Source organism: Rhinatrema bivittatum, chromosome 4, assembly GCF_901001135.1.
Source record: "Rhinatrema bivittatum chromosome 4, aRhiBiv1.1, whole genome shotgun sequence".
NCBI lineage: Eukaryota > Metazoa > Chordata > Amphibia > Gymnophiona > Rhinatrematidae > Rhinatrema > Rhinatrema bivittatum.
Genome location: NC_042618.1, coordinates 486,785,043 through 486,811,681, shown reverse-complemented (window position 1 = coordinate 486,811,681; position 26,639 = coordinate 486,785,043). Strand labels below are relative to the sequence as shown.

General features: G+C 46.1%; 1 protein-coding gene across 3 annotated transcripts in view; it reads left to right on the top strand.

Moving 5' to 3' along the window:
• POLR3B (RNA polymerase III subunit B) overlaps positions 1-26,639 on the top strand; it is a 527,519-nt gene that overhangs the window by 40,247 nt on the left and 460,633 nt on the right. For all 3 annotated transcript variants that reach the window (XR_003856035.1, XM_029597388.1, XM_029597387.1), the window contains exons 5-6: positions 19,638-19,713; positions 20,370-20,470. Coding sequence is in view for 2 of the 3 variants with exons in the window: in XM_029597388.1 (XP_029453248.1) it covers positions 19,638-19,713; positions 20,370-20,470 (177 nt within the window). In the remaining variant the exon portion in view is untranslated. The remainder of the gene's footprint in view (positions 1-19,637; positions 19,714-20,369; positions 20,471-26,639) is intronic.

The following is a 26,639-nucleotide window of genomic DNA, read 5'->3' as shown; positions in this document are numbered from 1 at the left end:
CTCTACGGGTACGGCAGCCAATGCCTGGAGTCTCCCGACTCACGTGGTTGCCTCTCTCGTAGTTTTGGCGCCAGCTGTCATCTTTAAATACCTGTCATTGTGAAAGGGCATCGCGCTCCCGTCGATCTTTAAATGCTGTCAACAGGTATGTGAAGCTCTGTTTAACGTATTATGGTCGGTTGTAAGTCCCTTTTCTCTATCCTGACGCTTGTTTATTTTTCGTATTACAGCTTTTTGTGTGAATGCCTGAAGTGGTGATCCCCCCCGATGCAGCCCGCGGCGAAACACGGGTCCGTGTCGGGGGACGCCATTAAGTTGCTACTTGTTTAAGTTTGTGGAGTTGCCGTGTTGAAGGAATAAAACATTATACATTCAAAAAAACTTTTGAAGTTGTGTCAGGATTGAACATTTTTCTGCACTATCTGTATTCTATGGTAATTGAAGTCTCCCATTATTACCGCACTACCAATTTGGTTAGCATCCCTAATTTCTCTTAGCATTTCACTGTCAGTCTCAGCATCTTGACCAGGTGGACGGTAGTATACCCCTATCACTGTAGTCTTCCCCGACACACAAGGGATTTCTACCCATAAAGATTAGATTGTGCATTTAGTCTCATGCAGGTTGTTTATCCTGTTGGACTCTATGCCATCCCGGACATAAAGCGCCGCACCGCCTCCCGGGTGCTCCTCTCTGTCATTGCGATATAATTTGTACCCCAGTATAGCACTGTCCCATTGGTTATCCACCTTCCACCATGTCTCTGAGATGCCATGCAGCTTAGAGGTGCTGATTAGGGGTAGAGGGAAAGAAGGGGGGGCAGCAGGAGAAAATGGACAGCAGGGACTGGTGGAGGGGATCAATCTAAGTATAATGGGAATTGGGGACTGGGGGTAGTGCAGGGGAAGAATTGGCTGTGAGACCTAGGGGAGCTCATGGGCAGAATGGGATTTGGAGACGCATGGAGAGCAGGTATTGGGGTGGAGAACAGGGACTTGTGTATCGGGGACAGGGTTAAGAGCTGGAAATCTAACAGAGTTGGGAGGGCAGAGAAGGGAATTGAGAATGGTGGAGCGCCAGGACTGTTTGGGGGGGGGGGGGGGGCAACGGGGACAAGGCAATTGGGAGGTTGCTAGCAGGGGGCGTTAGATTGGCTGGAGGGAGTATGAGTGAGGGTGTAAGGTGGGGGAAGGACTGAAGAGGTCTGGCCTAGACCAGAGAGGGTGAAAGGCAGTGGAAAATGATTGGGAGATGTAGAGGGGGTAGGGAAAGGGATGGGTCTGTGAAGAGGGTGATAGATGGTGGGAATGGGGCTGGAGAGGTTGTGATTAAAGGAGTAATAGGAAGTCAGGAGGGAGTAAGACACAGAAGAATGGGCTGCAGGCCAGGGAAGGAAAAAGCAGAGACTGTAAGGAGGGGTGGGGGAGAGCATAGGAAGGTGGATGAAGATAGGGTGAGTACAGAGAGTGGTGGAAATGGGACGGGAGTGGGTGACAGACAAAGGGAATAGGATTCTGGAAAAGGAGTAAGAAATGGGGAATGGGAGAGCTGGGGGTGGAGGCTGGGAAAGGAGGTGGAAAGAGGGAAACTGAGGAATGGAAGGTTAGAGGTGAAATTTAATTATGCATGGATAAAAATCCAAAGAAAAGAGAGAGGGGAAGGAAGGGAAGAAACGGAAAGTGGAATGGAGATCAGGATCAACTCAATCACAGAAGTAAAATGCCCAGGTAACAAAGGCAGGAAATGTTTTATTTTTAGGTTTTAGAGTGGAATAGGTCAGGTTTCAGAACGTGCCTTTCTTATATCTTTGCATTTTGCTCAGGTCAGGAGAACATTTATTTCTGTTTCTTTTTCTCTGGTGTTGCACTGCTTGCATCTTGGGGTTTCCATTTCAGTTTTTGTCTGCAGTCCCGTATTTTGTATTGGGTACCAGTCGGTTTGAGTTCTGTGTGTGACTGAGCTGAGGGATTCTGCTGGTGTGAGGTGTCTGACTTGCTCTGTTTTCCCAGTAGGTGTATTGGTGTTCTAGGGCCTATAGTAATATGTGCAGTGCTGCCTCTTCCCAGGTACATTTGCTGCTGTTTAAGTCCTGGGACTTTGTCATGGTTTGGCAGGTACTGAGTGTCTTTTTGAAGGGTTTTGTGTTGCTTCAAATCATGTGTGGCAGTGAAAGGCATTTGAGTGGCTGTTTTTGAGGTGACACTAGACCTTTCATTTTTTTTTTTTTTTGTATGGTGAGTTGATGCGGGCCTGTCTCTTGGAAAGTGTATACCCTTTTGGGTACCTTAGCAGTGGCATCTCATCCTTTCTTATCCCTCACTTCAGACACCAGATTGCTTTGCGCTGGTTCTGGCTGCCAGCGCCATTTACCGATTAAAGTAAAGATCTGCTCATGCTCTGGGCTGCCAACACCCTGAAGTAACTCCCATGGCCTGACCTCGGCAGAGCCTGGCTCAGTGTCCCACACATTAGCATGTCAGGCTGGGAGGAAGTTCAGGAAGGTCGGTCACACGGCACCACCATCCTCAGCAGTCACTCTTCTCCCCAGATTCTCTGTCCTTGGAGTTGGTAGAGGATGGGGCACTTCCGAGGTAGTGTTCACATATCCTTGGAGGGAGGGATGTGCTGTATTGTAGTGTTTCCTGGTAGAAGGGAAAACTAGTTAGGCTCCATGATAACATTACAGCCAGTCTAAAAGATCTCCATTGGTTACCAGTACATTCATAAATTCAAATTAAAGTATTCACCATGATTCATAAAGTTGTTCATGATGAGAGGAAGGGTTTGGGTGCCATATACACCCTCTTGCACTTTGTGCATGGCTGGGAAAGACAAGTTAGTAGTTCCATCTTTTGCGAAATTTGACTCCAAGAAACTTGTAACAGGGCATTTTCATTTGCAGGTCCTGAGGAGTGGAACTTGCTCCCATGTGAGCTTCAGGAGGAAGACGACTATTTATCTTCTAGGAAGATGGTTAAAGGCTTATTCTGGTGTATGAAGGTTGCCTTTATCCTTATTGGGCTAGGTTATTTATTTTTTTATGTTCATCTTGGTCTGTCACGGTATTGCTTTATTATTATGAATGCACTGATTATAATCCTCTTTGAACACTGTCTGTATATGTGTGGAATACAATTTTATAAAATAAACGGCAGTCTTGGGGAGACTAGCAGGTTTTACAAGAATAAAGGAGTAGCTACTGATTCTATAGATGGGGTGAGAAGATAGGTAGAACAAACCTTCATTTTCTGCTGCTCAAGGCTGAGTTCTGTTACTTAGTGAGCTTCACATTAGCAAGTATATACACTGCATGGCAGCTGTCTTCTTGAAAAGGTCATAAGTGAAATCTTGAAATTCATACCTTTTTTTTTTCTTTGCTTCTTCCTAGTGCTGCAAATAAGATGGGGCACACTCTGAAGTATTTGAGGCTTTCTCACAAAATGAACCCATGCAAACAAGTATGCTCTTGTGCCAGCTTGGATGCCCAGGCCTACTTTTACAGCCATGCTTTCTTTCCAGCATGCAGTCATGTACACCTGTACAGAGATACTACTGTCCCTTGAACATACTTGATCTTTCCTTACCAACATCTGTTCTCCTGCCCTATTTCTTACACCACATGTCCATCTATGCCACCTCTTTTGTACACCTGTATCCCTGGCTCTGCCACTTCATCTTAATCCATGTACTAGGGATGTGCGCTCATTGTGCATTTGTTTCAGCGGTCCATGCATATTTCACAAATGAATAGTAGGCGTGCAAAACTGATAGTATGCGCGTTTGTAGGCGGCCACCCACATACACGAATACCATCAGTTTTGCGTGCTGACTATCCATTCGTGAGATATAGGCCTACTGCCAAAACGAATGGAGAAACAAAAGCACATCCCTACCAAGTACTCTTTCCCTCTACATGCAGTTAAGAACATAAGAAGTTGCCATGCTGGGTCAGACCAAGGGTCCATCAAGCCCAGCATCCTGTTTCCAACAGAGGCCAAACCAAGCCACAAGAACCTAGCAAGTACCCAAACACCAAGAAGATCCCATGCTACTGATGCCAGTAATAGCAGAGGCCATTCCCTAAGTCAACTTGATTAATAGCGGTTAATGGACTTCTCCAAGAACTTATCCAAAGCTTTTTTGAACCCAGCTACACTAACTACTCTAACCACATCCTCTGGTAACAAATTCCAGAACTTAATTGTGCGTTGAGTGAAAAATAATTTTCTCAGATTAGTCTTAAATGTGCTACTTGCTAACTTCATGGAGTGCCCCCTAGTCCTTCTGTTATTTGAAAGTATAAATAACCGATTCACATCTACTTGTTCAAGACCTCTCATGATTTTAAAGACCTCTATCATATCCCCCCACAGCTGTCTCTTCCACAAGCTGAACAGCCCTAACCTCTTCAGCCTTTCCTCATAGAGGGGATGTTCCATCCCCTTTATCATTTGGGTCACCCTTCTCTGTACCTTCTCCATCGCAACTATATCTTTTTTGAGATGCGGCGACCAGAATTGTACACAGTATTCAAGGTGCGGTCTCACCTTGGAGCGATACAGAGGCATTATGACATTTTCTGTTTTATTAACCATTCCCTTCCTAATAATTCCTAACATTCTGTTTGCTTTTTTGACTGCTGCAGCACACTGAGCAGATTGATTTCAATGTGTTATCCACTATGATGCCTAGATCTCTTCCTTGGGTGGTAGCTCCTAATATGGAACCTAACATTGTGTAAATACAGCAAAGGTTATTTTCCCTGTATGCAACAACTTGCACTTGTCCACATTAAATTTCATCTGCCATTTGGATGCCCAATCTTCCAGTCTTGCAAGGTCCTCCTGTAATGTATCACAGTCTGCTTGTGATTTAACTACTCTGAATAATTTTGTATCATCCGCAAATTTGATAACTTCACTCATCGTATTCCTTTCCAGATCATTTATAAATATATTGAAAAGCACCGATCCAAGTACAGATCCCTGAGGCACTCCACTGTTCACCATTTTCCACCGAGAAAATTGACCATTTTATCCTACTCTGTTTCCTGTCTTTTAATCAGTTTGTAGTCCATGAAAGGACATCGCCTCCTATCCCATGACTTTTTAGTTTTCTTAGAAGCCTCTCATGAGGGACTTTGTCAAACGCCTTCTGAAAATCCAAATATACTACATCTACTTTTACTCTTGTAAATTTACTCTTGTAAATAACCTGCCTAAACTTGTATATAGTCCTCTAAATAGCTCGTTACAGTTTTAATGCTTTAATTTCTATGCCCTCTGCTCTTGTATAATCCTCCTTGTTGTCCCCTCCCTGTTGATTGTAATTTCTGCCTTTAGTTACAAAGTGAACCGGTATGATGTATGCATACTAATACCGGTATATAAAAGTTTTCAAATAAATAAATACTTGTTCACCTTTTATCCGCATGTTTGTTTAACCCCTTCAAAAAAAAAATGAAGCAGATTTATTAGGCAAGACTTCCCTTGGGTAAATCCTTGTTGACTGTGTTCCATTAAACCATGTCTTTCTATATGCTCTATGATTTTGTTCTTTAGAATAATTTCCATTATTTTTCCTGGCACTGAAGTCAGGCTAACTGGTCTATATTTTCTTGGATCGCCCCTGGAGTCCTTTTTAAATATTGGGGTTACATTGGCGACCCTCCAGTCTTCAGGTACAATGGATGATTTTAATGATAGGTTACAAATTTTAACTAATAGATCATAAATTTCATTTTTGAGTTCCTTCAGTACCCTAGGATGCATACCATCCGGTCCAGGCGATTTGCTACTCTTTAGTTTGTCAATCTGGCCTAATACATCTTCCAGGTTCACAGTGATTTGGTTCAGTTTGTCTGATTCATCACCCTTGAAAACCATCTCAGGACTGGTATTTATTTATTTATTTATTTGAAGAGTTTTATATACCGTTATTCGGAAAGCCATCATAACGGTTTACAAAGTGAACAGAACTTTTTTTTTTTTTTTTTTTTTAACATGGATGATTTGAGATATCATAACATTGTAATTACAGTAATAAACATAACCAAATAAGTCTCTGAAGAAATAAGGTTGAAAGTGTAGGGAGGTGAGTTCGGTAGAGAATTAGGGTTATGAGTTCATTTGATAGTTAGTGTGAGTAGATGCTTGGGGGTCCATGAAGACTTTACGAAACAGTAAAGTTTTTAGGTCTTTTTTGAAGGTTTTTAAACTGTGTTGAGATCTTAGGTCTTCAGGTAGAGTGTTCCAAAGATTAGGGGAGGTGATGGAGAAGGCTCTCTTGTTGTTGTTAGATGAGCATCTTTGATAGTGGGGATTAATAAGTAGTTTGAGTTGTTGGAACGTAGGTTTCTTGAGGAGTTTTGAGGAGTTATGTTCAGGGTGTTAAGTCCTTGATGATCATTGTTAAGGACTTTATGGATGATAGTCATGGATTTGTAAGCAATTCGTGAAGTTATAGGGAGCCAGTGAAGAGAGGACAGGATGGGTGTAATATGGTCATTTCTTTTTGTTCCAGTTAGAACTCTAGCAGCAGAGTTTTGAAGTATTTGTTGTGGTTTGAGGGATGAGAAGGGTATACCTAATAGTAGGGAGTTACAATAGTCGAAGGTATCTCCCCAACATCCTCATTAGTAAACACGGAAGCAAAGAATTAATTTAGTCTTTCTGCAATGGCCTTATCTTCCCTAAGAGCCCCTTTACCCCCTCGGTCATCTAACAGTCCAACCGATTCTCTCACAGGTTTCTTGTTTCTGATATATTTTAAAAAGTTTTTATTATAAGCTTTTACTTCTACGGCCATCTTCATTTAAAATTCTTTCTTCGCCTGTCTTATCAATGCTTTACTCTTAACTTGACAATGCTTTATCTTATTTTCTTCAGATGGATCCTTCTACCAATTTTTGAAGGATGTTTTTTTTGGCTAAAATAGCCTCTTTCACCTCACCTTTTAACCTTGTTGGTAATCATTTTTCCTTCCTTCCACCTTTCTTAATACGTGGAATACATCTGGACTGCGCCTCTAGGATTGTATTTTTAAACAATGTCCATGCCTGTTGAACACTTTTAACCTTTGCAGCTGCACCTTTCAGTTTTTTTTTTCTAACTATTTTCCTCATTTTATCAAAGTTTCCCTTTTGAAAATTTAGTGTTAGAGCTGTAGATTTACTTATTCTCCCCCTTCCAGTTATTAGTTTAAATATGATCATGTTATGATCATAATTGCCAAGTGACCCCACCACCGTTGCCTCTCTCACCATATCCTGCGTTCCACTAACCAATTGCTCCATGAAGCAATCATTTATTATATCCAGGAACCTTGTCTCTAGCAAGTCCTGATGTTACATTTACTCAGTCAATATTGGGGTAATTGAAATCTCTCATTATTATTGCACTGCCAAATTGGTTAGCTTCCCTGATTTCTCTTAGCATTTCATCATCTGCCTGACCATTTTGTCCAGGTGGACGGTAGTATACTCCTATCACTATACTCTTACCCAACACACATGGGATTTCTGCTCATATAGATTCTACTGAGCATTTAGTCTCTTGCATGATCGTTATCCTGTTGGACTCTATATCCTCTCGGACATAAAGTGCCACACCCCCACCAGTTTCATCCTCCCTATCATTGCGATATAATTTGTACCCAGATATAGCACTGTCCTCAGGGCCGCCATCAGGAATTTTGAGGCCCCATACAGCCAAAATGTCTGGGCCACAAGCATTCAGTGGATAAAGTATATGCAACAATATTTATACCTATGTGTAAACTCCACCATAGGTGTAAAAAAATAAAAACAAGTCAACAAACTCAAATCACTTAGATAAATGCACAGTATCTGAGAAATCCAGTGGGTTCTATCCAATAAAGCAGTTCAGTGTGAGTACTGAATTGTGTCCATCTCGACTCATAGTGGAAATAACAGCAAATTCAGGTTTATGAAGCAATCAGTCTTCTTACTTTCTGATTTGCAAAATCTTTAATTAAGTCTTTGTAACTGAGTTGTCTGGCAAGCTCATGCTCAATAGAGAGAATTGCCAGGCCGTTTAGACGTTGTTCACTCATTGTAGAACGCAGATAGTTCTTGATTGATGAAAGTTTGCTAAATGCCCTCTCTCCTTCCGCCACTGAAAGTGGGAGGGTGGTGAAAATCCGAAGAGCAATACACACCTCTCCGAATATTCCTTGAAGCTCTAGTTTGTAGATTGAGTTAAGCAAATCTAAGGGACCCATGTCTTCTGGAAATGTAGCTTCGTACACTTTCCGAAGATGTTGCAGCTCACTGAGTAAAGATGATGTAAAATCTTCAGGGTATGCTGAGATCAATTCCTCAGTCGATGCCATCAGATCTTCTTCACTCATTGTTCTCACTTTTAAGATTGGAGAAAATAGCTTGCAGACTTCCTCCATAGACTGGAAGAGTTGATGAAGGTCAGAAATTGTGTCCATTGCCACAAGGAAGACATTAGCTTTAAAATGATCTTCAGGATCTATTGCATCATGATGCCTTGACTTTATTTGCCGCAATTGTTGAGGGTTCAGTAGTTCCTTGGGAATCTCCATGCAGTCTGCCACAGCTTTAGCTTCAGAAAGTAAAACAGGCCACTTTTCTCGAAGCAGTTTCATCTCTTCAGAGAGAGCTTTAATGTTAGCGACACCAATTTCCATAGAAATAGACCTTGATTGAAGTATTTTGTTTCTCTCCTCGAAGCTGGTAAGCACTTTTACCCAGAATGTTGCTAAAACCACTGCCCGAAAGGATAAAAAATAGTCATATAGACCTTGGGCATCTGAATGCGCATCATTTGTGAGTTTTCTGGATGCAAGAACTTTTTCCAGAGCCTTTAAAATGCTTGGCAGATTCTGCGCAATTGGACGTACAGCCTTTATTCTTGAACTCCACCGAGTGTCACTTAAACCATGCAGGGACCTTCCAACTTCTTCAATCAATGTGTTCCATCTTGCAGGGCTGCTACTGAACAGAACATATAACCTGTTAACACTTCCAAAAAAGGTCTTCATTTCAGGGCAGCTTGCGGCTGCATGCACTCCCACAAGGTTTAAAGAATGTGCAGCACAGGGACAAAAAATAGCTGTTGGGTATGTCTCCTGGATTTTGGCTCTTACACCTTTAATTCTGCCAGACATGTTGGCACCATTGTCATATCCCTGTCCTCTGCAGTCTTTAAGGTCAATGGCATGTTCATTCAACCTAAACATGATCATGTCTGCAATTTCTTTTCCAGTCTTCTGAAAAAAATCAAAAAATTCAATGAATCTTTCCCGAATGTTCCATTTTCCGTCTTGGGGCTTTCTGTAAACGTATCGTAAAACGATTGCATTCTGTTCCGTATGTGAAGAATCAGGTGTAGAATCACATATTATTGAAAAGTATATTGCTTCTTTCCTTTCTGACAATATAGAATTCAGGACATGTTTTCCACAAATATTAATGAATTCGTTTTGTGTGGCCCAAGACAGATAATGAGCTGAAAGTTTCTTTCCCTTTTCCTGACTAGCTTTGACTTTTTCCAAATGCTCTCTCAGTAAATTATCATATCTTGCCAAGATTTCCAAAGTTCCCAAAAAATTGCCATTATGGATTTCTCCAATTCTTTGAGAACTTCCTCTGAACGCCATGTTTCTTGAAGCCAGATGCAATGTGACATCCAGAAGTCTTTCTAAAAGAGCTATAAACTTATCGGCTTCCTTCGACAAATTTCTTTGAATCTCATAGTCAACACCATGACCACCTATAGAATTTTGAAGTGTTCTCCACCTCCAGTAGTTCCTTCTGTGCTGTGAAGAGTGTTCATGCTCTGGCAACTTTATGTACAACCGATGCCACTTGTGCTTCGATGGATCAAAACCATCCTTCCTACTAAGCATGCTTCCTGTTTTACATATAGAGTCATTAGTAAATGCCATGCAAGTTACACAATACAGTACTTTATTGCTTGGACTCCATCTCAGCCAATCTCTTAAAATCTTCTCACGTCCATTTGATGACTTGGCATATAGAAGAAAATCACTGAAAGAACGAGTGTCAGCATCTTTAGGTAGTGATTGTGCCATATTCTTTAATTGCTCGACATTGAAAAGTCCAGAAAGGACAATCTTCTCTCTTTCTTTGTCTTTGAGGACATCTGGCCATAGTGCTGGGTCTTTCCAGTCAATTTCTTCCTCGTGTGACTGTTCTATTGAAGTTGTGTTTAGGGCAACATCGTCATTCTCAGGGTAGGAACTTGCATTTGTGCAGGAAGGTGTTTCTTCTTCCACCTCTGTACAAACACGGGATGTCACAATTTGGTCTGAAGACGAATCTTCATCTATAATGACAGGTCTTTTCGGTGACGAGGTGCAGGACCGTGTGTCTGCATCGTCTTCTGATACTGCACATGGTGGCATACTACACAATGTTTCAGCCTCTTCTTCTATCACTGAAGAAATGCTCACAGGTGCAGCTACCTGACAGGATGAAGTAGTCGGCTCAACTGTTTCATGAGAAGCTTCTGTTTGCATTTCCTGAACTTCATCTCCCCTGTCACTTTGTGGCTTTTGAAAGTACTGTTGTATGAGTTTTTTTTTTCTTCAACTTTTCCTCTTCTTCTTTACGCTCTCTTTTCTGCTTCCGTTTTTGAGAGCCAGATTTGTGATGGTACATTCTTTGGGGTTATCAGAATTTACTAGAGACAAATAATGAACATTTGCTAGTAATCAAGGTCTATGATAAACTGCTTACTATGTATAAGGCCGTGTTCCAACTGTGTTCTATATAACAAAGAAAGTCTGTTGCAAAATCATTTTAGTAGCTGCTGCTTATAATAAAAAAATGCATTTAATCAAGAAAAGAGAAAAAAAGTGCTTCTCGCACATAAAAAACTGTCTTACTATGCTTTGGGCCTTCCCGATCATACACATTATGTGCTTGATTACGGAAGCCGAAAATTCAATGTAAACCCTCCCTCATGTGGCCATTCATTCAGCAGTTGACTTGTTAGGCCTAGTTCACACTAATAGATAATGCACCAGCCCCCCAGTAATAAATAGATAATGCACCAGCTCCCCCCAGTAATAAATAGATAATGCACCAGACGTCCCCCCAGTAATAAATAGATAATGCACCGGCAAAACAAACTTGTTACTTACCCTTTGCGCTCCGGGGACTCCGCGGCTCCTCGGCCTCCAGCTAGCAAGCAGACAGCGACGGCCCGCGCGCTTTGCCGGCGCATACTGTCTGACGCGGCGGTGACGTCACTGCCGCGTCAGACAGTGAACGCTGGCAGGACAGTGCGCGCGGACGAGTCTCTGTCTGCGGTGCTCTGTAAATCAATGCTATGTGTGTCTAAAAGACTCGCATAGCATTGATTCTCTCCCTTCTCTGGGGCCCGCACCCAGGGCCGGCTCCAGGTTTCAGTAGGCCCCTGGGCGACAGACTGTCGGAGAGAGCCTCAGTGGGCCTCTTTGCCATGAACTAATACATCCCCCAAGCGCACCTGCCGCCTGGCGGCTGCGGGCCCCCATATGTGGCAGTAGATCCTGGGGCCCCATACTGCAGGCCCAAGAATACTGCCCTGATGGCGGCCCTGACTGTCCTATTGGTTATCTTTCTTCCACCAGGACTCTGTGATGCCATTTATGTCAATCTTATCATTTATTGCTATACACTCTAACTCTTCCCTCTTACTTCTTAGACTTCTAGCATTGGCATACAGACATATTTCAAAGTGTGTTTTTTGTTTGTATTAACAACCTGCTTTTCAGTTGTTAGGAATAATTTTGGAAATCATTAGCTTCGGTGATTTTTTACATATAGGCATATGGACTGTTTGCTTTTAATGGAACCTCTCTGTTGGATGCCCTAACGCTCCTGTTTCATTAGTATCATTGAAGGATACATTTATCCGAACCATGCACTGCTGAGTGACTGTCTGCTTTCTCCCTTGTTCTAGTTTAAAAGCTGCTCTATCTCCTTTTTAAAAGTTAGTGCCAGCAACTTGGTTCCACTCTGGTTAAGGTAGAGCCCATCCTTTCGGAAAAGTCTCCCCCTTCCCCAAAAGTTTCCCCAGTTCCTTACAAAATTGAATCCCTCTTCCCTCTTCGTCTCATCCACGCATTGAAACTCTGGAGCTCTGCCTGCGTGTGGAACAGGAAGCATTTCAGAGAATGTCACCATGGAGGTTCTGGATTTCATTTTTCTAACTAAAATCCTAAATTTGGCTCCAGAACTTCCTCCCACATTTTCCTATGTCGTTGGTGCCCACATGTACCACAACAGCCAGCTCCTCCCCAGCACTGTCTATAATCCGATCTAGGTGACGCGTGAGGTCCGCCACCTTCGCACCAGGCAGGCAAGTTACCAGGCGATCCTCACACCCACCAGCCACCCAGCTATCTATTCTAATAATCGAATCACCAACTATGACGGCCGGCCTAACCCTTCCCTCCTGGGCAGTAGGCCTTGGAGAGATATCCTCAATGCGAAAGGACAATGCATCACCTGGAGAGCAGGTCCTTGCTCTACAGGATCACTTCCTGCTACACCAGGGTGATGTTCTCCTACTGGGAGACCTTTCTGATGCAAGGTAGCACTGGGGCTTCCAGAATGGATTTGGGACTTGGCTACTATGTCCCTGAAGGTCTCATCAATGTACCTCTGTCTGCCTCATCAGCTCCTCCAAATCTGCTACTCTACTCTAGTCTCCAGAGATCGGACTCGTTCCCTGAGAGCCAGGAGCTCTTTGCACCGAGTGCACACATACGATCTCTCAACGGCAGGTAAAAAATCATACATGTGACACTCCATGCAAAAGACTGGAAAGCTCCCCCCCCCCCCCCCCCCCCCTTGCTGCCGGACTGCTGCCTTCATCTTAATTTTATTGAGTTCCTAGTTAAGTATAGGATACTAAGGGAGTTGGAAGTAGAGTACTTTAAATTTACAGGTGTATTTAATAATTAATCAGCTAGTGTTTTGCAAGGGGATGATTAAACTTTCAATAAGGGCTGATTTAGGTAAGAACCTGATTGATTTTTAATGAGACAGTGTCTCTTGCCTAAAAATCAAGGGTTGAGTGGGTGGGAAAAACAGACCCAAGCAAGCCAGAGATAGTTAATTCTAATTACCCAGACACACACAAACCTTAAAGAATATATCCCACTTTTTCACCTTTCTCCAAACTTTTATAAGTCCAAAGATTTCCTAAAGCTATACTTACCAATCCTCTTTAACCACCATTAAATTGAGGATTGAAGGGTTTGAGATTCGCGCACCTAATGGCGTGTGCTTCCGGTCCTCTTCTACTGCAAAGAGTGTGAGGCTTCTGGAAACTGGGGCTGTGGAATTCAATCCCTGGTTCACTTGCAGTGACCTCTGGACTCCCAGTGGATGCTGGGAGCAGTATGCAGATGAGCCTTTTGGTCCCTCTCATGTATACATTCTGTTCTTATCATCCCAATATCTGAATCTCTGTAATTTAGCAGAGGAATACTCTCTTCTTTCCACAACATGGCTAGTTATTTTCTTTCAGCTTTCCGGTAATACAGCCTGCATTTATTTAGATAATAATGATTTTTCCCTTGAGTAATAATAAAATGATTTGGCTTTAAAACTTCTTGTGCAGACATTCTCCCTACTTTCCATTTCTCCTAGGACAAGCAGGATGTTAGTCCTCACACATGGGTGACAATTTCAGATGGAGCCCGGCACAGAATACTTTTGTCAAAGTTTCTAGAATTTGACTGGCACCCTGAGCATGCCACTATCCACGTGTCCACGCGGGGTCCCCCTTCAGTTTTTTTCTTTCCGCGAAGTGTCTGCTTCGTGACTTTGGAGTTCTGCTCTTTTTGAGTTATATTCTCTGTATCTTTCTGCACAAGGTCCCCCTTCTCCCTGTTGGCTCTTCGATAGGGCGGCGTGGTAAGTTTATTTTTCCTTTCCTTGTGGTTGATTCCTGATAGTGCCATTCCTTGGTGACCACTGGTCATCGACCTCACTCTGGCTCTTTTTTGTAGTGTTGTTGAGTTTCACTGATGCCCTTAGTGCCCGTGGACCCTGTCCATTACTGATCCACATGAAGTCTGTATCCTCTGCCTGGGAGTGTCACACAACATCCGGGGGTGTTGTCTATGCAATCAAATGCCCCCCCCCCCCCCCAAAGGTCATCGGGCTCAATTAGACAAAATGGAAAGGTTCTTTGGATTCAGAAAATCTGGTCTTTCAATTCCGCATCGGGTGATTCTACTCCCAGAGGCTGTGGGGAACCAATGGATGTGGGTCCATTGGTGTCTACTCCCCCCTCCAGGGTCCTCATGGGAACGAGGGGCCGGGGATAGGCCCTCTTTGGCCTCGTCGTGCTCCAGGACCTCGTTTGTCTCCATCCTTGGCGCCTGGGAAAGACCAGGCTGAGCACCATGGCAAGCCTCGGAAGCTTCCACACTGGTCACAGTAGTCTCACGGCACTGGACTCGGGCCGGCACCAGTGTCCACCGTGATGCCCCTGAAGAAACCCCGTGGAGAGGAGGTATTGACCTCCATCGTACCCAGGAGTCCTAGGTGTTCCCCACAGATATCCGTGCCAGGCACCAAGCTTCCTCGGGGCTCCAGGGAGGCTCTGGTGACACCTCTTCCTCTTCCTCCTTCAGTCCTCACTTTGGCGGACTTCCAGGAGGAAATGGACCACAGGGTACAACAGACGGTTCTTCGAGCCCTTCATGGTATTAAACCGCCAACTCCACTGGTGCCTCTCCGGTGTCTGAGCCTTGCCCCTACGATGCTAGTGCCGCTCCTAGAGCGCCTTGACGTCCTCTTGGGCATTCTGCCCATGCAGCTGCTTCCGGTGCTCAGGGTCCCTCGATCACCAATGGCCGCTGAGTCCTCCTCCCTCTGTAGTTATCCCCATTGTGGGTTCGTTGGAGGAGGGTGATGTTTCCCGACCAAGTGCACCATTGGGGACTCTGGTACCACACCCAGTTCTGCCTGGCCCGATCCCCAGTCCTTGGGGGACCTCTGTGTCGTTGATGCCCTTGAGGCCGTTTGTGCCCTCTGTTCCATTGGTGCCATCAGAACCTTCGATGCTGGGACCGAGGGGGTGGACAGGGATCCTTCTCAAGGGCCCCCAGGGGGACTTCAGCAAAGAGCATGCCCCCTATGATTTGTAGGGGGATGATACTTCGGAGTCTTCTTTGCAGGACTCCAGAGACCTTCCATCAGAGCCATCTCCTCCGGACGAGAAACACCAGTCTCCGCTGGAGGATCTGACCTTTGCGGCCTTTGTGCGGGCAATGGCTGAGTTCATGCCTTTCCAGCTCCTTACGGAGGAGGATGCCTGCCTTAAGGTGCTCAAGGTTCTCTAGTTCGTTTATGCCCCAAAGGATGTCTTAGCTATCCCTATCCATGATATATTTAAGGAATTACTCCTCAGGATCTGGGAGCACCCCATCTCTGTGCCTCTGGTGAACCGTAAGACAGACACAGTCTACTTGGTTCAACCGGCCTTGGGATCTGAGAGGTGTCCACTCCCACAACAGTCGGTGGTGGAATCTGCCCTCAGAAAGGCCAAATGTTCCCCTTCACATGTGTCTGCGCCTCTGGGACGGGAGCACCAGGCATCGGATGCCCTAGATAGGAAGGTGTACCAGGGCATAATGTTGATCGCTTGGATTGCCGCCCATCAGCTGTCTATGACCCAATACACTCGTAACCGCTGGAAGCAGGTCTAGGAGTTGGCCGAATGCCTCCCCCAGCAGCAGCAGGAAGCCTTCCTAGCAGTTGCCCAGCAAGGCTTGGAGTGTGGCAAACATGAGGTGCGTTCCTTCTATGATGCATTTGAGACAGCAGCTAGGGTGGCGGCGGCGGGCATTGGGGCCAATAGAATGGCATGGCTCTGAACATCAGACCTTCGGCCGAAAGTCCAGGATAAGCTTGCAGACATACCCTGTTCTGGAGAGAACCTATTTGGAGACAAGGTGCGAGATGCTGTGGCTCAATTGAAAGATCATTATGAGACCCTCCAGCATCTCTCTTCCAGTACTTCAGACCCTTTGCCCTCCGTAGGGAGGTCCTTTTATTGCCAAAGGAAATACTATCCTTTGGTCTTGCCTGCTCATACGCCACAAGTGGGTTCTAGGGGTCGCTCTAGACAGCCGTGGACTCCCAGGACTCAGCCTGCTCCCCAGCAAAGCCCTGCTATGGGGTTTTGACTGGCCCCGAGGGAGCATAAGCCCTGTGACTGAACCCTCGACATTAAGTTCCCCGGTCAGGGGTTGGCTACAGTCCTTTCAGGACCAATGGCCACAGATCACCTTGGACCAGTGGGTCCTATCCATCATCCATCGAGAATATCTGTTAAACTTTTAATGTGTCCCCACAAACTCTCTCCCCTGCTCATTGTGGGGTCAGACCCCGCATCAGGAAGTCCTTTGGTCAGAGCTCTCCACTCTTATAATGGCAGTAGTGGTGGAACCCGTCCCATTACATCAGCGAGGACTGAGATTCTACTCCAAATATTTCTTGATTCTAAAGAAAACAGGGGGGGCTATGCCCCATCGTAGATCTGAGGACCTTGAACAAATAGCTGCAAAGAGAAAAGTTCAAGATAGTCTCGCTGGGCACCCTAATTCCCCTCTTGCAAAGAGGGGTCTGGCTTTATTCCCTCGACCTAAGACTCTTATGCCCACATAGGAATTTTTCCTGGTCACAGGAAGTGCCTATGGTTCATTGTGGGCGACGGTCACTTCCAATACAAGGTGTTGTCGTTCGGCCTCGCTTCAGCCCCATGGGTCTTCACCAAGTGCCTGGCAATGGTGGGTGCACACCTCTGCTACCTGACGGTGCACATCTTCCCCTACTTGGACAACTGGTTGATCAAGAGCACTTTGCTTCCTACGCCTAACCATTCAGGTGCTGAAATCCCATCTTACCTGTCGAATCAGTTGGACTTCATAGGAGCCCACCTGGATATGACCCAGGCTCTGGCCTGCCTTCCTCGCAACTGAACGCTTGCTTTATTGTCTCTGGCGAATACGGTCCGCCATAGCTGAAGAGTTTCAGCCCGACTGCTGCTTTGGTTACTGGGCCTTCTGGCCATATTACCCCCTTCGTCCGTTTATACATGCAGAGTGCTCAGTGGACGCTGCAGTCACAGTGGCGGCAGGCCTCCCAGGACCTCAGCATGCGGGTAAGAGTCAAGTCGTCTCTCCAGACCTTGTCATGGTGGGAGAGTCTGCCCAACCTGGAGTGGGGGGGGGGGGTTCCCTTTCACCCCCCCCCTCGAACCAGATTGTACTCACTATGGATGCTTCCACTGTGGGCTGGGGGGCGCATGTGGATGGCCTTCGCACATATGGTCACTGGTGTGCTCAAGAGGTTTGATACAAGATCAACTTCCTGGAGCTTCGAGCCATCAGGTATGCACTCTGGGCATTTCAGGATCGCGTATCCAATCGAGCAGTCCTGATCCAGACCGACAATCAGGTTGTGATGTGGTACATCAGCAAAGAGGGAGGCACCGGATCGCTCCTCTGTCAGGAGGCTGCCCAGATTTGGACCTGGGCTCAATCCCAGGGAATCCTGCTCCAGGCCATATACCTGGCCAGATCAGAGAATGTAGTGGTGGATTGGCTGAGTCGAGTGTTCCACCCCCACAAGTGGTCCTTTGGATATTATATTCCACCTATGGGGGATTCCAGAGGTTGATCTTTTTGCCTCCCCTTGCAACAAGGTGAGCACAGTTTGCTCTCAGAAGGCCAGCTTCAGACTCTCTTGCCTGCCATTGGGGCAGAGGCCTTCTGTATGCATATCCTCTGCTTCTGCTGGTGTTGAAGACTCTCTCCTGAAGCCTCTGCCAGGACGAGGGAACCATGATTTTCATTGCCCCCCCCCCCTCCCCCAGTGGTTGAGACAGATTTGGTTCCCAATCTGTCAGGGAACTGATCGGTCTGGGGACCTCTCCTGACCTGATCATGCAGGACCGGGGCAGGCTGAGCCATCCCAACCTCTGGGCACTGTCTCTGAAGGCATGGATGTTGAAAGGCTAATTTTGTGGCCCCTTGACCTCTCTTACAAAGTGTCTTAGGTTTTCAAGAAGCAAACAGGACCCTTCACCAGGAAGTCATAACCTCTCTCAAATGCAGGAGGTTTTCTGTATGGTGTGAGAGTCATGGCATGGATCCATTCTCCTGTCCCACTCCGAAAGTGCTGGACTATTTGTTATATCTTTCTGACGCTGGTCTGAAGAGCAACTCTGTCAGAGTACACCTCAGTGCTACTGGGGCTTACCACCACTTAGTTGATGGTTTGCTGATCTCTATGCAACCTGTGGTGAGCTGGTTCATTCAGGATCTGCTTCAACTTGAAGCCTCCCCTGTGGCTTCCTATTGTGTCCTGGGATCTCAATGTGGTATTGGCTCGTCTCATGCGAAATCCTTTCGAGCTGCTGCACTCCTGCGATCTGAAGTACCTGACATGGAAGGTTATCTTCTTGATTGTAGTTACTTCAGTGCCCTTCAAGCATTGGTGATGTATCCACCTTGCACAAAATTATTTCACGACAGGGTGGTTCTGCGCACTCACTCTAAGTTTTTTCCTAAAGTAGTGATTATTTTCATCTCAATTAATCCATCGTCCTGCCCATCTTTTTTTCCCAGGCCACATTCTCACCAAGGCAAATGGGCTCTGCACAGCTTGGACTGCAAAAGAGTCTTGACTTTCTACCTTGAGCGGACAGCAGGCCACAGAACCTTTCATTTGATAAGAATAGATTGGGAGCTGCGGTGACTAGGCACACATTGTCCAACTGGCTGGCGGGTTGTGTTTGCTTCTGCTATGCGTAGGCCGGCCTTCAGCTTGGAGACCACGTCAAGGCTCTTTCTGTCAGGGCCACCGCGGCATCGGTAGCTCACTTGCGAGCGGTCCCAGTGGCCGAGATCTGCAGGGCTGTGACATGGAGTTTTCTCTACACATTCATTGCCCATTACTGTTTGGATAGAGATGGCCGTAGTGACAGCAGCTTTGGAAAGGCTGTCTTGTGGAACCCCCTTTAAGTGAAAACGCCCAACTCTTCTTGCCTAGGGCCTTTTTTTTTTTTTTTTGGGTCAGGCTGTGTCCCTCTGTTTTCCACAGCACCGCAGTTGTCCATTGGCACCAGGTTTGGTGCCTGTGGATTTACTAGAGTTCAGGAGCATCCTGTAGCTTGGTATTCACCCATGTGTGAGGACTGCCATCCTGCTTGTCCTAGGAGAAAGCAGAGTTGCTTACCTGTAACAGGTGTTCTCCTAGGACGGCAGGATGTTAGTGCTCATGAAACCCACCCACCACCCCGCAGAGTTGGTTTTATCCTTCATTTGTCATTTTATTTTTTCATAATGCTATGTTTCAAGACTGAAGGGGGACCCTACGGGGACGTGTGGATAGTGGCAGGCTGTGCATGCTTAGCGTTCTGCAAACTTTGACAAAAGTTTTTCATGCTGGGCTCCATCTGATGTCACACACACGTGTGAGGACTAACATCCTGCTGTCCTAGGAGAACACCTGTTACAGGTAAGCAACTCTGCTTTCTTCCACTCCTGAAATATTTATTCGGCTACGTCTTCTCTGTTTGTTGTTGCTAATGCTGGAAGTATTTGTGTTACAGATACCTGAATATTTATGTGGGAGCACCTGATGTAGAAGAAAGCTTTAATGTCACTAGACCTGTGTCACCTCATGAGGTATTGTAGGACAAAATCCATTCCTCCCCTCCCCCCCTCATATTAGAGGAGCTTAGTGCACTGGATCAATCATTTATATCTGTGCCCTCACATTAAAAAAAATTGTCATGATGGATGAGGGTTAGCGAATAATTATATAATGCACACCTTGCACAAACCCTGGTATAGACACCTCAGGAATTTGCAGTAGACGCTCTCTTCTTCTGTGAACAGGTGACGAGTATAACACACACCTCCTTTTCACCTGGCATAGACCTGTCCAGAATATGATGCAGACTGTTTCCCTGGCCCAGCCACATCACAATTATGACACAAACCCTGTGGCCTAAGGCTATGGTACTTTCCTTTCAGTTTTTGTCAATATCCCTAGACATCTGTCTCCTCAATTAGTGTTTAGGAAGTAGAAACTCTGACTGTAATTCTGAATGAAAGGCATAGTTACAAACTGGAATAGCCTGATAAATACTTTGACTACTGTGACAAATATGGGACTGTAAAAGTAATAGGGTGTCATTGTATATCTAACTGAAATTTGTTCAGACTTGAATGGGTGGGAGGTGGCTCTGCTGTTTAATTTGTTTAGTGAGCATGCACTGCTCACTGCAAAATAATTTAAATGTCCTCTTCAATGTCTTACTCTGACGTTTTTGTTTCAGTGTCGCCTGAGAGATATGACTTACTCTGCTCCCATTACAGTAGACATAGAGTACACCAGGGGCAGCCAGAGAATTATTCGCAATGCCCTACCCATTGGCAGGTAAAGTATGGGCACAGAGGCTTGAGAACTGTTCAGCACTGGGAATATCATTCTTTGCTAGCATTGTTTGGCATTGAGAGGTTTAAGCAAAGCAACAACAAGGCTGAGCTTCTGTTAACTACTTGCTACACCGACACATTTGCCTGACATACAATACAAATATTTTAAGTTATAAAGGACATTGATAATTTTGTTGTCCTTCCTTGTTGGATTCTTCTTTGATTTAAGAGAGGTTTGCCAATAGTGAGTTTAGTAGATGATGGCTGCATTCAGTTTACAAATTTCTTGTGTGACAAATTTTAATGATTGAAACCAAAATAGGTAACTTTCATCCCAGGTAATGGAAGACATTTAGCAAAGGATCGGTATAGAACATAAGAACATAAGAAAATGCCATACTGGGTCAGACCAAGGGTCCATCAAGCCCAGCATCCTGTTTCCAACAGTGGCCAATCCAGGCCATAAGAACCTGGCAAGTACCCAAAAACTAAGTCTATTCCATGTTACCATTGCTAATGGCAGTGGCTATTCTCTAAGTGAACTTAATAGCAGGTAATGGACTTCTCCTCCAAGAACTTATCCAATCCTTTTTTAAACACAGCTATACTAACTGCACTAACCACATCCTCCGGCAACAAATTCCAGAGTCTAATTGTGCGTTGAGTAAAAAAGAACTTTCTCCGATTAGTTTTAAATGTACCCCATGCTAACTTCATGGAGTGCCCCCTAGTCTTTCTACTATCCGAAAGAGTAAATAACCAATTCACATCTACCCGTTCTAGACCTCTCATGATTTTAAACACCTCTATCATATCCCCCCTCAGTCGTCTCTTCTCCAAGCTGAAAAGTCCTAACCTCTTTAGTCTTTCCTCATAGGAGAGTTGTTCCATTCCCCTTGTTTTGGTTGCCCTTCTCTGTACCTTCTCCATCGCAATTATATCTTTTTTGAGATGCGGCGACCAGAATTGTACACAGTATTCAAGGTGTGGTCTCACCATGGAGCGATACAGAGGCATTATGACATTTTCCGTTTTATTCACCATTCCCTTTCTAATAATTCCCAACATTCTGTTTGCTTTTTTGACTGCCGCAGCACACTGTACAGACGATTTCAATGTGTTATCCACTATGACACCTAGATCTCTTTCTTGGGTTGTAGCACCTAATATGGAACCCAACATTATGTAATTATAGCATGGGTTATTTTTCCCTATATGCATCACCTTGCACTTATCCACATTAAATTTCATCTGCCATTTGGATGCCCAATTTTCCAGTCTCACAAGGTCTTCCTGCAATTTATCACAATCTGCTTGTGATTTAAATACTCTGAACAATTTTGTGTCATCTGCAAATTTGATTATCTCACTCGTCGTATTTCTTTCCAGATCATTTATAAATATATTGAACAGTAAGGGTCTCAATACAGATCCCTGAGGCACTCCACTGTCCACTCCCTTCCACTGAGAAAATTGCCCATTTAATCCTACTCTGTTTCCTGTCTTTTAGCCAGTTTGCAATCCACGAAAGGACATCGCCACCTATCCCATGACTTTTTACTTTTCCTAGAAGCCTCTCATGAGGAACTTTGTCAAACGCCTTCTGAAAATCCAAGTATACTACATCTACCGGTTCACCTTTATCCACATGTTTATTAACTCCTTCAAAAAAGTGAAGCAGATTTGTGAGGCAAGACTTGCCTTGGGTAAAGCCATGCTGACTTTGTTCCATTAAACCATGTCTTTCTATATGTTCTGTGATTTTGATGTTTAGAACACTTTCCACTATTTTTCCTGGCACTGAAGTCAGGCTAACCGGTCTGTAGTTTCCCGGATCGCCCCTGGAGCCCTTTTTAAATATTGGGGTTACATTTGCATAACCCATTTGCTGTAACTCTGCTAAGCCATTGAAGTCGTGAAAGCAATGAAATGTCTCCTTAGAAACTGCATAACGGTGGGTTGGAGGAGAGTTGCAGAGTACCACAGACTACATATTATTGCTAGAGATGCAGCCATCTTGATATAGTAAGGCCTTTCCTGACATTTGGTCTAGCTCTTTGAATTGTTAGAATATTTTGACAATGAAGCTAAAAAAAAAAAAAGTTCATACTCGTGCCATTTCTATTGTAAGCATTAATGAAATGTCCATTTCCTGTACGTACCCGGATCCGTCCAGACCGTGGGTTCAGCCCCCTGTCCAGCAGATGGAGACAGAGAAAAACTGTGAGGGTATCCTATATCAGGACAGAGCCTACCCTGCAGCCCTTCAGTATTCGTTTGTCTCCAGCAGATGCAGGCAGCTAAACCTACAGTTCCCCTTCTTCCCTTAGTTTCCCTGAGGAGATCTTCTTTCTTTTTTGGTCTGGATCAAGCAAGTAAAAAAAAAAAAAGGACTTTGAAAGTTTTCTCCTTTTTTCCTGACAGAGACAGTTCAGTCTCTTCACTCTGCTTGGAGCCTAGGGGGGGACTTGCCCTCCCCTTTTTTTTTATCCTAGGCTCCTTTTTTTCCCAGTGATCATCTGGGATGATACTGGTGGTCCAGTTGCTGTCCACTGTAGAACAATACCCTCTGGCTTGGCAGGGAGTGTGTTTCCCCTGGCTTTGCTGAGCACTTAAAAAAAGGGTACAGGCAGGGCTGTATTTTTTTTAAGTTGCTTGTCTTTTTTTTTTTTTTTTACCTTTTTAAGAGCTGTGGACAGCTCTGGCAGCGTGCAGAGTTCAGTCGCTGCCTCCCCTGACCGGCTTCAGCCCCGAACAGCTCAGCTGTTTTTACTTTTTTAGCGATTTTTTTTCTTCAGCGCTGATGCTGCGTTCCAGCGCCTGTAAAGCATGTGTAGAGCCTGCCACGCGGCTTTCCCGCGGAGGCCTCTATTCAGGGTGCCTGCCGGGTGGGGAGGGTCCCTCATCTGTTCCCTTGCCCACAGTGACCTGGGGCGAGTTCCCCGCCATGTGGCCAGGCCTGAAAAATTGCGGGAATGGCAGCCATCTTGGAAGCAGGCTCTAATGCAGAATCGGATGTGCAGGAAGGTGAGCCCCATTCTGTAGCTTCTCCTCCGGATTTGAGCCCCCCCCCCCCCCCCCCCGAAAGTCTAAGTCTTGTTTCTCCGCGGAGTTTGTGCTCCTCATGCACAAGTCCTATTTAGCCAGCTTACAGCAGGAGGAAGATCCATCCCTGGACCCCCCTCCCCCGCCAAAAAACCAGCAAATTTCCCCTCCGCAACCTCCAAAGGCGCCGGAGGGACAGGGCTCGGTTAGGATGGTCCCGGGGGTCCCGCTGCCTCCGGATCCTCCACAGCTGCCCCGGTCCTAACTCCAGATCCGGATGTTGATCCTCTGCTTTCTAACCCCCCCCCCCTCGAGGGGGATGATCTTCGGGTTTTACGCTTATTTCAAAAGGAGGAACTAGAACCGCTCATTCCCTTCATTTTGCAGGAACTGGGAATTGAGCTGCCCCCAGCGGATACGGTTACGGCTGCAATGCCTGCCAACATGGGCTCTTCCATGTACTTTTCCTTTTCACCCTATGCATAAGCTGATGCTCCTTAGGGAATGGGAGTCCCCTGAGGCGGGACTCCGAGTGGGTAGGGCTATGGACAAACTCTACCCCCTCCCTCAGGACTGCTTGAATCTACTTAAGATGCCCAAGGTGGATTCCTCTGTCACGCTAGTTACCAAACTCACCACCATCCCGGTGGTTGGGGCTATGGCTCTGAAGGATGTCCAGGACCGCAAGTTGGAATTTTACCTCAAACGCATATTTGAGGTCCTGTCCTTGGGAGTTCGGGCGACAATCTGCGGCAGTCTCATGCAGCGGGCAAGCCTTAGGTGGTTCAGCAATTACTCAGCAGAGGCAGAGCAGGCGGATCATTTGGAAGTAGTGATTGCATATGGGGCGGACGCCCTTTACAATCATCTGTGAGTGCAAGCCAAGGCAATGGTCTTCGCGGTCTTCGCAGTCTCGGCCAGGCACCGCCTCTGGCTGAGAAATTGGTCTGTGGATGCCTCTTCCAAAGCGCAGTTGGGAACCCTTCCCTTTAAGGGCCAGTTGCTTTTTGGTGAGGACCTAGAGAAACATCAAATCTCTGGGAGAGAATAAGGTTCATAAGTTACCGGAGGACTGCCCGAAACAGTCTAAACGTTTCTTCCCTCTCGCACTCGATTTAGGGGGGCAATGTCGTTTTAATACCAGAGCAGGGGGTTCTTTCCCGAGGGGTAATGCTTCCCGATCTCAATCCTGGTCTCATTCCTTTCGGGGACGCCGGCCTTTCAGAGATAGTAGCCAGCAACACTCGGCCACCAAGTCCTCCTCCCAATAAAATGGGGCCGGCTTATTCCTCTGTGCGAAACTTAGGTGGACTGTCCCAGTTTCTCGAGGAACAGGCTAACATAACGATGGAGCAGTGGGTCCTAGAGGTGATAGAAAAAGGCTATGCATTAGAATTTGCTCGAGACCTACCGGATCTTCATCTGATCTCCCCCTGCGGAAGTCGAAAGAGGCCTGTGGTTGAACAGACCCTGCTCAGACTGCTGGACCTGGGGGCCATAGTCCCAGTCCCAGTGGAAGAACAAGGGTCCGGCCAATATTCCATCTACTTCATTCCCAAAAAGGAGGGCTCCTTTCATCCAATTTTGGATCTCAAACGTGTCAACCAAGCTCTCAAGGTTCCCCATTTTCGGATGGAAACCTTGCGGGGGTGATATCGGCGGTTCGATCCGGAGAATTCCTGGCATCGCTCGATCTGACGGAGGCCTACTTACACATCCCAATTCGCTGCGATCACTAGCGGTATCTTCGATTCGAGATCCTGGGCCACCATTTTCAGTTTCGAGCACTCCCCTTCGGTCTTGCCACTGCACCGCGCACTTTCACCAAGGTAATGGTGGTAGTGGCGGCCACCCTGCTTCGAGACGAAGTCCTAGTCCACCCTTATCTGGACGATTAGCTCATTTGAGCCAAATCAGAGGCTCTTTGCAAGCTGGCGATCAGCAAGTCCTGTCTTGTCTGACATCTCTGGGGTGGGTCATCAACTTTCCTAAGAGCAAACTTCAACCCTCCTAGACTTTGGAATTCCTGGGGGCGCAATTCGACACTCGAGTCGGCAAAGTGTTTCTTTCGGAGGACCGATCACTTAAACTCAGGAGCCAATTGCGCAGTTTTCTCTCTTGCCCTGCCAGTGGCCTGGGACTATCTTCAAGTTCTGGGATCCATGGCTTCCACTATTGATCGGGTCCCTTGGGCGTTTGCACATATGCGTCCGTAACAGAAAGCCTTGCTATCCCGCTGAAAACCGGTATAGGAACAGTTTCAGATGCCCCTTCCGCTCTCAGAGTCTACCGTCGTCGAACTGCAGTGGTGGCTATCGCCTGCCCATCTTCAGAAGGGGGTGTCACTTCTGACGCCGCAGTGGATCATAGTAACAATGGATGCCAGCCTCTCCGGCTGGGGAGCTGTTGTTGCGTTCTGCCTCTTCTCGCCCCTCGCTCCATCCTGTATACCTTAGAAGCGACTCCCTTTGGCTCTGACGGACAGATGCAGCTGCGGCTTCTCCCTGCCTCTTGGTCCCGGTGTCCCTGGGCTGGCTTGACGCTACGGATCCGCCATGTTCCTGATGACGTAAGGGGGCGCGCGCTCTAGACTTGTACCAGCAAGGGCGCGAACCTCGGGGGCATGCCCCCGTAGTGATGTCATCCTTTTGCACTTTAAAAGGTCTTTGTTGGCTAACCTCTAACGAGTTAGCAAGGAACTCCAACAGGACTTGTTTTGGCAGTCCATGCTACTTGCAACAACGATCCGAGTCAGCCAGGAGAATCCTTCTCCACTGCTCGGCCTTTTCAAACTTATCAGGAGGACCCGCTGCACGGGGGCTCCGCTCTCTCTTCTTGATTTCAGATTGCCAAGACAGGATCCGGTACTTGCTCCTCGAGGGCCTACGTTCCTGAAGACTCCTCATTGCCTGGAAGCGATCGTGGATGTGAACACAGTGAGTTCTATTGCCCATAGGAATCGGTACTCACTCCACAAGGGCCTACATTCCTATAACTCTGAAGACTCCCTTCCGTCCAAGACGTTATCGCAGGTGCAGAGATCAAGAGTTGCATTGGCAAGATTACAGATAGGAACTGGTAATCACTCCACAAGGGACCATGTTCCTAGAATCCTTCTCCAAGAA